Source organism: Salvelinus fontinalis, chromosome 23 (genome assembly GCF_029448725.1).
Source record: "Salvelinus fontinalis isolate EN_2023a chromosome 23, ASM2944872v1, whole genome shotgun sequence".
NCBI lineage: Eukaryota > Metazoa > Chordata > Actinopteri > Salmoniformes > Salmonidae > Salvelinus > Salvelinus fontinalis.
The window spans coordinates 542,185-557,419 of NC_074687.1; the positions used below are offsets into that span (position 1 = coordinate 542,185).

The window sequence follows — 15,235 nt, forward strand, 5'->3', positions numbered from 1 at the left end:
GGGGTGGTGGTTAGTTGTTTTGGGGTGGTGGTTAGATGTTCTGGGAAATGTTCTGGGGGTGGTGGTTAGATGTTCTGGGAAATGTTCTGGGGTGGTGGTTAGATGTTCGGGGGGTGGTGGTTAGATGTTCTGGGAAATGTTCTGGGGGTGGTGGTTAGATGTTCTGGGGTGGTGGTTAGATGTTCTGGGGTAGTGGCTAGATGTTCTGGGGGTGGTGGCTAGATGTTCTGGGGGTGGTGGTTAGATGTTCTGGGGGTGGTGGTTAGATGTTCTGGGGGTGATGGTTAGATGTTCTGGGGGTGGTGGTTAGATGTTCTGGGAAATGTTCTGGGGTGGTGGTTAGATGTTCTGGGGTGGTGGTTAGATGTTCTGGGGGTGGTGGTTAGATGTTCTGGGGGTGGTGGTTAGATGTTCTGGGGGTGGTGGTTAGATGTTCTGGGGGTGGTGGTTAGATGTTCTGGGGGTGGTGGTTAGATGTTCTGGGGGTGGTGGTTAGATGTTCTGGGAAATGTTCTGGGTGGTGGTTAGATGTTCTGGGGGTGGTGGTTAGATTTTCTGGGGGTGGTGGTTAGATTTTCTGGGGGTGGTGGTTAGATGTTCTGGGGGTGGTGGTTAGATGTTCTGGGGGTGGTGGTTAGATGTTCTGGGGGTGGTGGTTAGATGTTCTGGGGGTGGTGGTTAGATGTTCTGGGAAATGTTCTGGGGTGGTGGTTAGATGTTCTGGGAAATGTTCTGGGGTGGTGGTTAGATGTTCTGGGGGTGGTGGTTAGATGTTCTGGGGGTGGTGGTTAGATGTTCTGGGGGTGGTGGTTAGATGTTCTGGGGGTGGTGGTTAGATGTTCTGGGAAATGTTCTGGGGTGGTGGTTAGATGTTCTGGGGGTGGTGGTTAGATGTTCTGGGGGTGGTGGGTAGATGTTCTGGGGCTGGTGGTTAGATGTTCTGGGGGTGGTGGTTAGATGTTCTGGGGGTGGTGGTTAGATGTTCTGGGGGTGGTGGTTAGATGTTCGGGGGGTGGTGGTTAGATGTTCTGGGGTGGTGGTTAGATGTTCTGGGGGTGGTGGTTAGATGTTCTGGGGGTGGTGGTTAGATGTTCGGGGGGTGGTGGTTAGATGTTCTGGGGTGGTGGTTAGATGTTCTGGGGGTGGTGGTTAGATGTTCTGGGAAATGTTCTGGGGTGGTGGTTAGATGTTCTGGGGTGGTGGTTAGATGTTCTGGGGTGGTGGTTAGATGTTCTGGGGTGGTGGTTAGATGTTCTGGGGGTGGTGGTTAGATGTTCTGGGGGTGGTGGTTAGATGTTCTGGGGGTGGTGGTTAGATGTTCTGGGGGTGGTGGTTAGATGTTCTGGGGCTGGTGGTTAGATGTTCTGGGGGTGGTGGTTAGATGTTCTGGGGGTGGTGGTTAGATGTTCTGGGGTGGTGGTTAGATGTTCTGGGAAATGTTCTGGGGTGGTGGTTAGATGTTCTGGGGGTGGTGGTTAGATTTTCTGGGGGTGGTGGTTAGATTTTCTGGGGGTGGTGGTTAGATTTTCTTGGGGTGGTGGTTAGATGTTCTGGGGGTGGTGGTTAGATGTTCTGGGAAATGTTCTGGGGTGGTGGTTAGATGTTCTGGGGTTGGTGGTTAGATGTTCTGGGGGTGGTGGTTAGATGTTCTGGGGGTGGTGGTTAGATGTTCTGGGGGTGGTGGTTAGATGTTCTGGGGGTGGTGGTTAGATGTTCTGGGGGTGGTGGTTAGATGTTCTGGGGTGGTGGTTAGATGTTCTGGGGGTGGTGGTTAGATGTTCTGGGGGTGGTGGTTAGATGTTCTGGGGGTGGTGGTTAGATGTTCTGGGGTTGGTGGTTAGATGTTCTGGGGCTGGTGGTTAGATGTTCTGGGAAATGTTCTGGGGGTGGTGGTTAGATGTTCTGGGAAATGTTCTGGGGGTGGTGCTTAGATGTTCTGGGGGTGGTGCTTAGATGTTCTGGGGGTGGTGCTTAGCTGTTTTGGGGGTGGTGCTTAGCTGTTTTGGGGGTGGTGCTTAGCTGTTCTGGGGGTGGTGCTTAGATGTTTTGGGGGTGGTGCTTAGGTGTTTTGGGGTGGTGCTTAGGTGTTTTGGGGTGGTGCTTAGGTGTTTTGGGGTGGTGCTTAGTTGTTTTGGGGGGGTGCTTAGATGTTTTGGGGGGGTGCTTAGATGTTTTGGGGTGGTGCTTAGATGTTTTGGGGTGGTGCTTAGATGTTTTGGGGTGGTGCTTAGATGTTTTGGGGTGGTGCTTAGATGTTTTGGGGTGGTGGTTAGATGTTTTGGGGTGGTGCTTAGATGTTCTGGGGAATGTTCTGGGGGTGGTGCTTAGATGTTTTGGGGTGGTGCTTAGATGTTTTGGGGTGGTGCTTAGATGTTTTGGGGTGGTGCTTAGATGTTTTGGGGTGGTGCTTAGATGTTTTGGGGTGGTGCTTAGATGTTTTGGGGTGGTGCTTAGATGTTTTGGGGTGGTGCTTAGATGTTTTGGGGGTGGTGCTTAGATGTTTTGGGGGTGGTGCTTAGATGTTTTGGGGGTGGTGGTTAGATGTTCGGGGGGTGGTGGTTAGATGTTCTGGGGGGGTGCTTAGATGTTCTGGGGGTGGTGGTTAGATGTTCCGGGGGTGGTGGTTAGATGTTCTGGGAAATGTTCTGGGGGTGGTGCTTAGATGTTCTGGGGGTGGTGCTTAGATTTTCTGGGGGTGGTGCTTAGATGTTCTTGGGGTGGTGCTTAGATGTTCTGGGGGTGGTGCTTAGATGTTCTGGGGGTGGTGCTTAGATGTTCTGGGGGTGGTGCTTAGATGTTCTGGGAAATGTTCTGGGGTGGTGGTTAGATGTTCGTGGGTGGTGGTTAGATGTTCTGGGGGTGGTGGTTAGATGTTCTGGGGGTGGTGGTTAGATGTTCGTGGGTGGTGGTTAGATGTTCTGGGGTGGTGGTTAGATGTTCTGGGGTGGTGGTTAGATGTTCTGGGAAATGTTCTGGGGTGGTGGTTAGATGTTTGGGGGGTGGTGGTTAGATGTTCTGGGAAATGTTCTGGGGGTGGTGGTTAGATGTTCTGGGGGTGGTGCTTAGTTGTTCTGGGGGTGGTGCTTAGATGTTCTGGGAAATGTTCGGGGGTGGTGGTTAGATGTTTTGGGGTGGTGGTTAGATGTTCTGGGAAATGTTCTGGGGGTGGTGGTTAGATGTTCTGGGGTGGTGGTTAGATGTTCTGGGAAATGTTCTGGGGTGGTGGTTAGGGGGTGGTGGTTAGATGTTCTGGGAAATGTTCTGGGGGTGGTGGTTAGATGTTCTGGGGTGGTGGTTAGATGTTCTGGGGTGGTGGTTAGATGTTCTGGGGTGGTGGTTAGATGTTCTGGGGCTGGTGGTTAGATGTTCTGGGGGTGGTGGGTAGATGTTCTGGGTTGGTGGTTAAATGTTCTGGGGTGGTGGTTAAATGTTCTGGGGTGGTGGCTAGATGTTCTGGGGGTGGTGGTTAGATGTTCTGGGGGTGGTGGTTAGATGTTCTGGGGCTGGTGGTTAGATGTTCTGGGGTGGTGCTTAGATGTTCTGGGGTGGTGGTTAGATGTTCTGGGAAATGTTCTGGGAAATGTTCTGGGGTGGTGGTTAGATGTTCTGGGGTGGTGGTTAGATGTTCTGGGGTGGTGTTTAGATGTTCTGGGGTGGTGGTTAGATGTTCAGGGGTGGTGGTTAGATGTTCTGAGGGTGGTGGTTAGATGTTCTGTGGGTGGTGGTTAGATGTTCTGGGGGTGGTGGTTAGATGTTCTGGGGGTGGTGGTTAGATGTTCTGGGGGTGGTGGTTAGATGTTCTGGGGGTGGTGGTTAGATGTTCTGGGGGTGGTGGTTAGATGTTCTGGGGGTGGTGGTTAGATGTTCTGGGGGTGGTGGTTAGATGTTCTGGGGGTGGTGGTTAGATGTTCTGGGGGTGGTGGTTAGATGTTCTGGGGGTGGTGGTTAGATGTTTGGGGGTGGTGGTTAGATGTTCGGGGGTGGTGGTTAGATGTTCGTGGGTGGTGGTTAGTTGTTTTGGGGTGGTGGTTAGTTGTTTTGGGGTGGTGGTTAGATGTTCTGGGAAATGTTCTGGGGGTGGTGGTTAGATGTTCTGGGGGTGGTGGTTAGATGTTCTGGGGGTGGTGGTTAGATGTTCGGGGGGTGGTGGTTAGATGTTCTGGGAAATGTTCTGGGGGTGGTGGTTAGATGTTCTGGGGTGGTGGTTAGATGTTCTGGGGTGGTGGTTAGATGTTCTTGGGTAGTGGCTAGATGTTCTGGGGGTGGTGGCTAGATGTTCTGGGGCTGGTGGTTAGATGTTCTGGGGCTGGTGGTTAGATGTTCTGGGGCTGGTTGTTAGATGTTCTGGGGCTGGTGGTTAGATGTTCTGGGGTGGTGGTTAGATTTTCTGGGGGTGGTGGTTAGATTTTCTGGGGGTGGTGGTTAGATTTTCTGGGGGTGGTGGTTAGATTTTCTGGGGGTGGTGGTTAGATTTTCTGGGGGTGGTGGTTAGATTTTCTGGGGGTGGTGGTTAGATTTTCTGGGGGTGGTGGTTAGATTTTCTGGGGGTGGTGGTTAGATGTTCTGGGAAATGTTCTGGGGTGGTGGTTAAATGTTCGGGGGTGGTGGTTAGATTTTCTGGGAAATGTTCTGGGGTGGTGGTTAAATGTTCGGGGGTGGTGGTTAGATTTTCTGGGGGTGGTGGTTAGATGTTCTGGGAAATGTTCTGGGGTGGTGGTTAGATGTTCTGGGGTGGTGGTTAGATGTTCTGGGGTGGTGGTTAGATGTTCTGGGGTGGTGGTTAGATGTTCTGGGGTGGTGGTTAGATGTTCTGGGGTGGTGGTTAGATGTTCTGGGGTAGTGGCTAGATGTTCTGGGGGTGGTGGCTAGATGTTCTGGGGTGGTGGTTAGATGTTCTGGGGTGGTGGTTAGATGTTCTGGGGTGGTGGTTAGATGTTCTGGGGTAGTGGCTAGATGTTCTGGGGGTGGTGGCTAGATGTTCTGGGGCTGGTGGTTAGATGTTCTGGGGCTGGTGGTTAGATGTTCTGGGGTGGTGGTTAGATGTTCTGGGGTGGTGGTTAGATTTTCTGGGGGTGGTGGTTAGATTTTCTGGGGGTGGTGGTTAGATTTTCTGGGGGTGGTGGTTAGATTTTATGGGGGTGGTGGTTAGATTTTCTGGGGGTGGTGGTTAGATTTTCTGGGGGTGGTGGTTAGATTTTCTGGGGGTGGTGGTTAGATTTTCTGGGGGTGGTGGTTAGATGTTCTGGGGGTGGTGGTTAGATGTTCTGGGGGTGGTGGTTAGATGTTCTGGGGGTGGTGGTTAGATTTTCTGGGGGTGGTGGTTAGATGTTCTGGGAAATGTTCTGGGGTGGTGGTTAAATGTTCTGGGGTGGTGGTTAGATTTTCTTGGGGTGGTGGTTAGATTTTCTGGGGGTGGTGGTTAGATTTTCTGGGGGTGGTGGTTAGATTTTCTGGGGGTGGTGGTTAGATTTTCTGGGGGTGGTGGTTAGATTTTCTGGGGGTGGTGGTTAGATTTTCTGGGGGTGGTGGTTAGATTTTCTGGGGGTGGTGGTTAGATTTTCTAGGGGTGGTGGTTAGATGTTCTGGGGTGGTGGTTAGATGTTCTGGGAAATGTTCTGGGGTGGTGGTTAAATGTTCTGGGGTGGTGGTTAGATTTTCTGGGGGTGGTGGTTAGATGTTCTGGGGGTGGTGGTTAAATGTTCTGGGGGTGGTGGTTAGATGTTCTGGGGGTTGTGGTTAGATGTTCTGGGGGTGGTGGTTAGATGTTCTGGGGTGGTGGTTAGATGTTCTGGGGGTGGTGGTTAGATGTTCTGGGGGTGGTGGTTAGATGTTCTGGGGCTGGTGGTTAGATGTTCGGGGGGTGGTGGTTAGATGTTCTGGGGTGGTGGTTAGATGTTCTGGGGGTGGTGGTTAGATGTTCGGGGGGTGGTGGTTAGATGTTCGGGGGGTGGTGGTTAGATGTTCTGGGGGTGGTGGTTAGATGTTCTGGGGCTGGTGGTTAGATGTTCGGGGGGTGGTGGTTAGATGTTCTGGGGTGGTGGTTAGATGTTCTGGGGTGGTGGTTAGATGTTCTGGGGTGGTGGTTAGATGTTCTGGGGTGGTGGTTAGATGTTCTGGGGGTGGTGGTTAGATGTTCTGGGGGTGGTGGTTAGATGTTCTGGGGGTGGTGGTTAGATGTTCTGGGGGTGGTGGTTAGATGTTCTGGGGGTGGTGCTTAGATGTTTTGGGGTGGTGCTTAGATGTTTTGGGGGTGGTGCTTAGATGTTTTGGGGTGGTGCTTAGATGTTTTGGGGTGGTGCTTAGATGTTTTGGGGTGGTGCTTAGATGTTTTGGGGGTGGTGCTTAGATGTTTTGGGGGTGGTGCTTAGATGTTTTGGGGTGGTGCTTAGATGTTTTGGGGTGGTGCTTAGATGTTTTGGGGTGGTGCTTAGATGTTTTGGGGTGGTGCTTAGATGTTTTGGGGTGGTGCTTAGATGTTTTGGGGTGGTGCTTAGATGTTTTGGGGTGGTGCTTAGATGTTTTGGGGTGGTGCTTAGATGTTTTGGGGTGGTGCTTAGATGTTTTGGGGTGGTGCTTAGATGTTTTGGGGTGGTGCTTAGATGTTTTGGGGTGGTGCTTAGATGTTTTGGGGTGGTGCTTAGATGTTTTGGGGTGGTGCTTAGATGTTTTGGGGTGGTGCTTAGATGTTTTGGGGTGGTGCTTAGATGTTTTGGGGTGGTGCTTAGATGTTTTGGGGTGGTGCTTAGATGTTTTGGGGTGGTGCTTAGATGTTTTGGGGTGGTGCTTAGATGTTTTGGGGTGGTGCTTAGATGTTTTGGGGGTGGTGCTTAGATGTTTTGGGGGTGGTGCTTAGATGTTTTGGGGGTGGTGCTTAGATGTTCTGGGGGTGGTGCTTAGATGTTCTGGGGTGGTGCTTAGATGTTCTGGGGGAGATGTTCTGGGGTGGTGGTTAGATGGTTTGCATAACATTTTAGTAAATGTTTTAAAACATCCAAGGATACAAAATGATAAAATAAAGATCTATCAAAAACATGTTATCCTCCTAATGATAAACCCCATCTACAGCTTCATGTTCTGGAATGTTCAGTTTGTTGGTCAGTCACCCTACTGTCTCGGTTCAAGGGCAGCAGGCTTTAACGGTTGGTGTACAGTAGATTCATATTGTTAAATTTATAGTGACAGGTGAGGGCCTGCTTATGTAGGTGGTGAATCTCCCGTCTTCTCACGGGCCTCTGACTGTCAGTTAATGTGTAATGATTTGTTAGCCATCACCTTGAACGAACCTCACCTTGAACCTGCTAATACTACCCAGACACAGTCGTCTTTACATCAGGACAAAGCATCATGGAGAAACGTGGCATGTTGCTGTGTTGCACTCTAAACCTTTAGGTCCCAATACAATTCTACAATGCTGTTGTAGATTACTGAGAATTTTCAAGATGAAGCTCATTTTCTCACTTTTCAAACAGACATAGCTCAAAAACAAAGAACAAATCACAATGACAAATTATAACACCTCAATAAGATTTAGACCAGACCAGACCAGACACAACATGTAGATAACACCTCAATAAGATTTAGACCAGACCAGACATGTAGATAACACCTCAATAAGATTTAGACCAGACCAGACCAGACACAACATGTAGATAACACCTCAATAAGATTTAGACCAGACCAGACATGTAGATAACACCTCAATAAGATTTAGACCAGACCAGACATGTAGATAACACCTCAATAAGATTCAGACCAGACCAGACATGTAGATAACACCTCAATAAGATTCAGACCAGACCAGACATGTAGATAACACCTCAATAAGATTCAGACCAGACACAACATGTAGATAACACCTCAATAAGATTTAGACCAGACCAGACATGTAGATAACACCTCAATAAGATTCAGACCAGACCAGACATGTAGATAACACCTCAATAAGATTCAGACCAGACCAGACATGTAGATAACACCTCAATAAGATTTAGACCAGACCAGACCAGACATGTAGATAACACCTCAATAAGATTTAGACCAGACCAGACATGTAGATAACACCTCAATAAGATTCAGACCAGACCAGACATGTAGATAACACCTCAATAAGATTTAGACCAGACCAGACATGTAGATAACACCTCAATAAGATTTAGACCAGACCAGACATGTAGATAACACCTCAATAAGATTTAGACCAGACCAGACATGTAGATAACACCTCAATAAGATTCAGACCAGACCAGACATGTAGATAACACCTCAATAAGATTTAGACCAGACCAGACCAGACATGTAGATAACACCTCAATAAGATTTAGACCAGACCAGACCAGACATGTAGATAACACCTCAATAAGATTTAGACCAGACCAGACATGTAGATAACACCTCAATAAGATTCAGACCAGACCAGACATGTAGATAACACCTCAATAAGATTTAGACCAGACCAGACATGTAGATAACACCTCAATAAGATTTAGACCAGACCAGACATGTAGATAACACCTCAATAAGATTTAGACCAGACCAGACCAGACATGTAGATAACACCTCAATAAGATTTAGACCAGACCAGACATGTAGATAACACCTCAATAAGATTTAGACCAGACCAGACATGTAGATAACACCTCAATAAGATTTAGACCAGACCAGACATGTAGATAACACCTCAATAAGATTTAGACCAGACCAGACATGTAGATAACACCTCAATAAGATTCAGACCAGACATGTAGATAACACCTCTCAAATCAAATTGTATCGGTCACAAACAAAAACAGAAACAAGACCGAACAACCAACTAGTTAGTTGCAGTGTTTAGTTGTATATAGTCAGCTATTAGACCGAGAACAATCATTTGAGCTCCACCGCTGATGTGCTCACCAGTACCAACAAAGTTGACTTGCTGATCTGAGAGCTATTCCCCATGTTTCACAGCATCCAACATCCACAACACCAAACACATATCCGATGTTTACTTATTTCACTCACCTCAACGTCATCTCTTTTTAAAGTGCAAGGCCGTGTCCGAATCCCTATCACCAGCCAACATAGATAAAGCCTCTTTCACTGTGAAAAGTAATGTCTGCTTCGGCGATGTCATTTTAAGTAATGAAGTCAAATGACAGCATCAACGGTTTCTCGTTGATGACAACAGTCAAGCGAATACCACAACAGGTTGTAGACAAGTTGATTATGCGATATTGACACATATTGTTAGTAAAACAAGTCTGTTAACAGTTCAGACACACAGACATGTACCTCCCGGGTGGGGCAGTGGTCTAGGGCTAGCTGCGCCACCAGAGTCTCTGGGTTCGCGCCCAGGCTGGGCTGGGTTCGCGCCCAGGCTCTGTCGCAGCCGGCCGCAACCGGGAGGTCCGTGGGGCGACGCACAATTGGCATAGCGTCGTCCGGGTTAGGGAGGGTTTAGCCGGTAGGGATATCCTTGTCTCAGTATGTAAAATGTAATAAAATGTATGCACTCTACTGTAAGTCGCTCTGGATAAGAGCGTCTGCTAAATGACTAAAATGTAAATGTAAACAGTTCTAATGAGTTAACATGTTGTCTCTCCTCTCCCCTCTCTCCTATCTCTCCCCTCTCTCCCTTCTTCCCTCCCCTCTCTACTATCTCTCTCCTCTCTTCCCTCTCTCTCCTCTCCTCTCGCCCCCCTCTCTCCTCTCCTCTCTTCCCTCTCTCTCCTCTCCTCTCTTCCCTCTCTCTCCTCTCCTCTCTTCCCTCTCTCTCCTCTCCTCTCTTCCCTCTCTCTCCTCTCCTCTCTTCCCTCTCTCTCCTCTCCTCTCTTCCCTCTCTCTCCTCTCCTCTCTTCCCTCTCTCTCCTCTCCTCTCTTCCCTCTCTCTCCTCTCCTCTCTTCCCTCTCTCTCCTCTCCTCTCTTCCCTCTCTCTCCTCTCCTCTCGCCCCCCTCTCTCCTGTCTTCTCTCTCCTATCTCTCTCTTTCTCCTCAATCCTCTCTTGCTCTAGGTGTGTGAGGAAGATGCTGGGCTCGGAGCAGGGAGGAGTGGTGGAGGAATGGCTGTCAGAATTCAAGGTGGGTCACAGACATGACTCAGACCCCCCCATACATACCAGTGATGGGGGGGGTCCATCTAGTTACATGGAACAATATTTATATACACACAGACATGACTCAGACCCCCCCCATACATACCAGTGATGGGGGGGGTCCATCTAGTTACATGGTACAATATTTATATACACAGACATGACTCAGACCCCCCCCCCATACATACCAGTGATGGGGGGGTCCATCTAGTTACATGGTACAATATTTATATACACAGACATGACTCAGACCCCCCCCCATACATACCAGTGATGGGGGGGGGTCCATCTAGTTACATGGTACAATATTTATATACACACAGACATGACTCAGACCCCCCCCCCCCCCCCATACATACCAGTGATGGGGGGGTCCATCTAGTTACATGGAACAATATTTATATACACACAGACATGACTCAGACCCCCCCCCCCCCCATACATACCAGTGATGGGGGGGTCCATCTAGTTACATGGAACAATATTTATATACACAGACATGACTCAGACCCCCCCCCCCCCCCCCATACATACCAGTGATGGGGGGGGGGGGGGGGTCCATCTAGTTACATGGTACAATATTTATATACACACAGACATGACTCAGACCCCCCCATACATACCAGTGATGGGGGGGGGGGGGGTCCATCTAGTTACATGGAACAATATTTATATACACACAGACATGACTCAGACCCCCCCCCCATACATACCAGTGATGGGGGGGTCCATCTAGTTACATGGTACAATATTTATATACACACAGACATGACTCAGACCCCCCCCCCCCCCCAATACATACCAGTGATGGGGGGGTCCATCTAGTTACATGGAACAATATTTATATACACACAGACATGACTCAGACCCCCCCCCCATACATACCAGTGATGGGGGGGGGGTCCATCTAGTTAAATGGAACAATATTTATATACACACAGACATGACTCAGACCCCCCCCATACATACCAGTGATGGGGGGGGGGGGGGGGGTCCATCTAGTTACATGGAACAATATTTATATACACACAGACATGACTCAGACCCCCCCCCCCCCCCCCATACATACCAGTGATGGGGGGGGGGGGTCCATCTAGTTACATGGAACAGCAGCATACCACCCTGCATCCCACTGCTGGCTTGCTTCTGAAGCTAAGCAGGGTTGGTCCTGGTCAGTCCCTGGATGGGAGACCAGATGCTGCTGGAAGTGGTGTTGGAGGGCCAGTAGGAGGCACTCTTTCCTCTGGTCTAATAAAATATCCCAATGCCCCAGGGCAGTGATTGGGGACACTGCCCTGTGTAGGGTGCCGTCTTTTGGATGGGACGTTAAACGGGTGTCCTGACTCTCTGAGGTCATTAAAGATCCCATGGCACTTATCGTAAGAGTAGGGGTGTTAACCCCGGTGTCCTGGCTAAAATTCCCAATCTGGCCCTCAAACCATCATGGTCACCTAATAATCCCCAGTTTACAATTGGCTCATTCATCCCCCTCCTCTCCCCTGTAACTATTCCCCAGGTCGTTGCTGCAAATGAGAACGTGTTCTCAGTCAACTTACCTGGTAAAATAACGGTAAAATTAAAAATTAAAAAAATTAAATATATACACAGACATGACTCAGACCCCCCCCCCCCATACATACCAGTGATGGGGGGGTCCATCTAGTTACATGGAACAATATTTATATACACACAGACATGACTCAGACCCCCCCCCCCCCCCCATACATACCAGTGATGGGGGGGGTCCATCTAGTTACATGAAGGCTGCCTCCTCTCCCTCTACTGACCCTTACTGGCCTGGCAGTACAGAGGGTGAAGGCTGCCTCCTCTACTGGCCTGGCAGTACAGAGGGTGAAGGCTGCCTCCTCTACTGGCCTGGCAGTACAGAGGGTGAAGGCTGCCTCCTCTACTGGCCTGGCAGTACAGAGGGTGAAGGCTGCCTCCTCTACTGGCCTGGCAGTACAGAGGGTGAAGGCTGCCTCCTCTCCCTCTACTGACCCTTACTGGCCTGGCAGTACAGAGGGTGAAGGCTGCCTCCTCTACTGGCCTGGCAGTACAGAGGGTAAAGGCTGCCTCCTCTCCCTCTACTGACCCTTACTGGCCTGGCAGTACAGAGGGTGAAGGCTGCCTCCTCTACTGGCCTGGCAGTACAGAGGGTGAAGGCTGCCTCCTCTACTGGCCTGGCAGTACAAAGGGTGAAGGCTGCCTCCTCTCCCTCTACTGACCCTTACTGGCCTGGCAGTACAGAGGGTGAAGGCTGCCTCCTCTACTGGCCTGGCAGTACAGAGGGTGAAGGCTGCCTCCTCTACTGGCCTGGCAGTACAGAGGGTGAAGGCTGCCTCCTCTACTGGCCTGGCAGTACAAAGGGTGAAGGCTGCCTCCTCTACTGGCCTGGCAGTACAGAGGGTGAAGGCTGCCTCCTCTCCCTCTACTGGCCTGGCAGTACAGAGGGTGAAGGCTGCCTCCTCTCCCTCTACTGGCCTGGCAGTACAGAGGGTGAAGGCTGCTTCCTCTCCCTCTACTGGCCTGGCAGTACAGAGGGTGAAGGCTGCCTCCTCTCCCTCTACTGGCCTGGCAGTACAGAGGGTAAAGGCTGCCTCCTCTCCCTCTACTGACCCTTACTGGCCTGGCAGTACAGAGGGTAAAGGCTGCCTCCTCTCCCTCTACTGACCCTTACTGGCCTGGCAGTACAGAGGGTAAAGGCTGCCTCCTCTCCCTCTACTGACCCTTACTGGCCTGGCAGTACGAGGGTAAAGGCTGCCTCCTCTCCCTCTACTGGCCTGGCAGTACAGAGGGTAAAGGCTGCCTCCTCTCCCTCTACTGGCCTGGCAGTACAGAGGGTGAAGGCTGCCTCCTCTCACTCTAGTGGCCTGGCAGTACAAATGGTAAAGGCTGCCTCCTCTCCCTCTACTGGCCTGGCAGTACAGAGGGTGAAGGCTGCTTCCTGTCTCTCTGCTGGCCTGGCAGTACAAAGGGTGAAGGCTGCCTCCTCTCCCTCTACTAGCCTGGCAGTACAAAGGGTGAAGGCTGCCTCCTATGCTGGCCTGGCCGTACAGAGGGTGAAGGCTTCCTCCTCTACTGGCCTGGCCGTACAAAGGGTGAAGGCTTCCTCCTCTACTGGCCTGGCCGTACAAAGGGTGAAGGCTGCCTCCTCTACTGGCCTGGCAGTACAAAGGGTGAAGGCTGCCTCCTCTACTGGCCTGGCAGTACAAAGGGTGAAGGCTGCCTCCTCTACTGGCCAGGCAGTACAAAGGGTGAAGGCTGCCTCCTCTACTGGCCTGGCAGTACAAAGGGTGAAGGCTGCCTCCTCTACTGGCCTGGCAGTACAAAGGGTGAAGGCTACCTCCTCTACTGGCCTGGCAGTACAAAGGGTGAAGGCTGCCTCCTCTACTGGCCTGGCTACAAAGGGTGAAGGCTGCCTCCTCTCCCTCTGCTGGCCTGGCAGTACAGAGGGTAAAGGCTGCCTCCTCTCACTCTAGTGGCCTGGCAGTACAAATGGTAAAGGCTGCCTCCTCTCCCTCTACTGGCCTGGCAGTACAGAGGGTGAAGGCTGCTTCCTGTCTCTCTGCTGGCCTGGTAGTACAAAGGGTGAAGGCTGCCTCCTCTCCCTCTACTAGCCTGGCAGTACAAAGGGTGAAGGCTGCCTCCTATGCTGGCCTGGCCGTACAGAGGGTGAAGGCTTCCTCCTCTACTGGCCTGGCCGTACAAAGGGTGAAGGCTGCCTCCTCTACTGGCCTGGCCGTACAAAGGGTGAAGGCTGCCTCCTCTACTGGCCTGGCAGTACAAAGGGTGAAGGCTGCCTCCTCTACTGGCCTGGCAGTACAAAGGGTGAAGGCTGCCTCTACTGGCCTGGCAGTACAAAGGGTGAAGGCTGCCTCCTCTACTGGCCTGGCAGTACAAAGGGTGAAGGCTGCCTCCTCTACTGGCCTGGCAGTACAAAGGGTGAAGGCTGCCTCCTCTACTGGCCTGGCAGTACAAAGGGTGAAGGCTGCCTCCTCTACTGGCCTGGCAGTACAAAGGGTGAAGGCTGCCTCCTCTACTGGCCTGGCAGTACAAAGGGTGAAGGCTGCCTCCTCTACTGGCCTGGCAGTACAAAGGGTGAAGGCTGCCTCCTCTACTGGCCTGGCAGTACAAAGGGTGAAGGCTGCCTCCTCTACTGGCCTGGCAGTACAAAGGGTGAAGGCTGCCTCCTCTACTGGCCTGGCAGTACAAAGGGTGAAGGCTGCCTCCTCTACTGGCCTGGCAGTACAAAGGGTGAAGGCTGCCTCCTCTACTGGCCTGGCAGTACAAAGGGTGAAGGCTGCCTCCTCTACTGGCCTGGCAGTACAAAGGGTGAAGGCTGCCTCCTCTACTGGCCTGGCAGTACAAAGGGTGAAGGCTGCCTCCTCTACTGGCCTGGCAGTACAAAGGGTGAAGGCTGCCTCCTCTACTGGCCTGGCAGTACAAAGGGTGAAGGCTGCCTCCTCTACTGGCCTGGCAGTACAAAGGGTGAAGGCTGCCTCCTCTACTGGCCTGGCAGTACAAAGGGTGAAGGCTGCCTCCTCTACTGGCCTGGCAGTACAAAGGGTGAAGGCTGCCTCCTCTACTGGCCTGGCAGTACAAAGGGTGAAGGCTGCCTCCTCTACTGGCCTGGCAGTACAAAGGGTGAAGGCTGCCTCCTCTACTGGCCTGGCAGTACAAAGGGTGAAGGCTGCCTCCTCTACTGGCCTGGCAGTACAAAGGGTGAAGGCTGCCTCCTCTACTGGCCTGGCAGTACAAAGGGTGAAGGCTGCCTCCTCTACTGGCCTGGCAGTACAAAGGGTGAAGGCTGCCTCCTCTACTGGCCTGGCAGTACAAAGGGTGAAGGCTGCCTCCTCTACTGGCCTGGCAGTACAAAGGGTGAAGGCTGCCTCCTCTACTGGCCTGGCAGTACAAAGGGTGAAGGCTGCCTCCTCTACTGGCCTGGCAGTACAAAGGGTGAAGGCTGCCTCCTCTACTGGCCTGGCAGTACAAAGGGTGAAGGCTGCCTCCTCTACTGGCCTGGCAGTACAAAGGGTGAAGGCTGCCTCCTCTACTGGCCTGGCAGTACAAAGGGTGAAGGCTGCCTCCTCTACTGGCCTGGCAGTACAAAGGGTGAAGGCTGCCTCCTCTACTGGCCTGGCAGTACAAAGGGTGAAGGCTGCCT

At 51.6% G+C, this 15,235-nt stretch overlaps 1 protein-coding gene across 2 annotated transcripts in view; it reads left to right on the forward strand.

Annotated features, from left to right (window-relative positions):
• LOC129820673 (hyccin 2-like) overlaps positions 1-15,235 on the forward strand; it is a 154,358-nt gene that overhangs the window by 80,572 nt on the left and 58,551 nt on the right. For both annotated transcript variants that reach the window (XM_055877511.1, XM_055877512.1), the window contains exon 3: positions 9,991-10,057. In XM_055877511.1, the coding sequence (XP_055733486.1) occupies positions 10,004-10,057 (54 nt within the window). In that variant the 5' untranslated portion in view covers positions 9,991-10,003. The remainder of the gene's footprint in view (positions 1-9,990; positions 10,058-15,235) is intronic.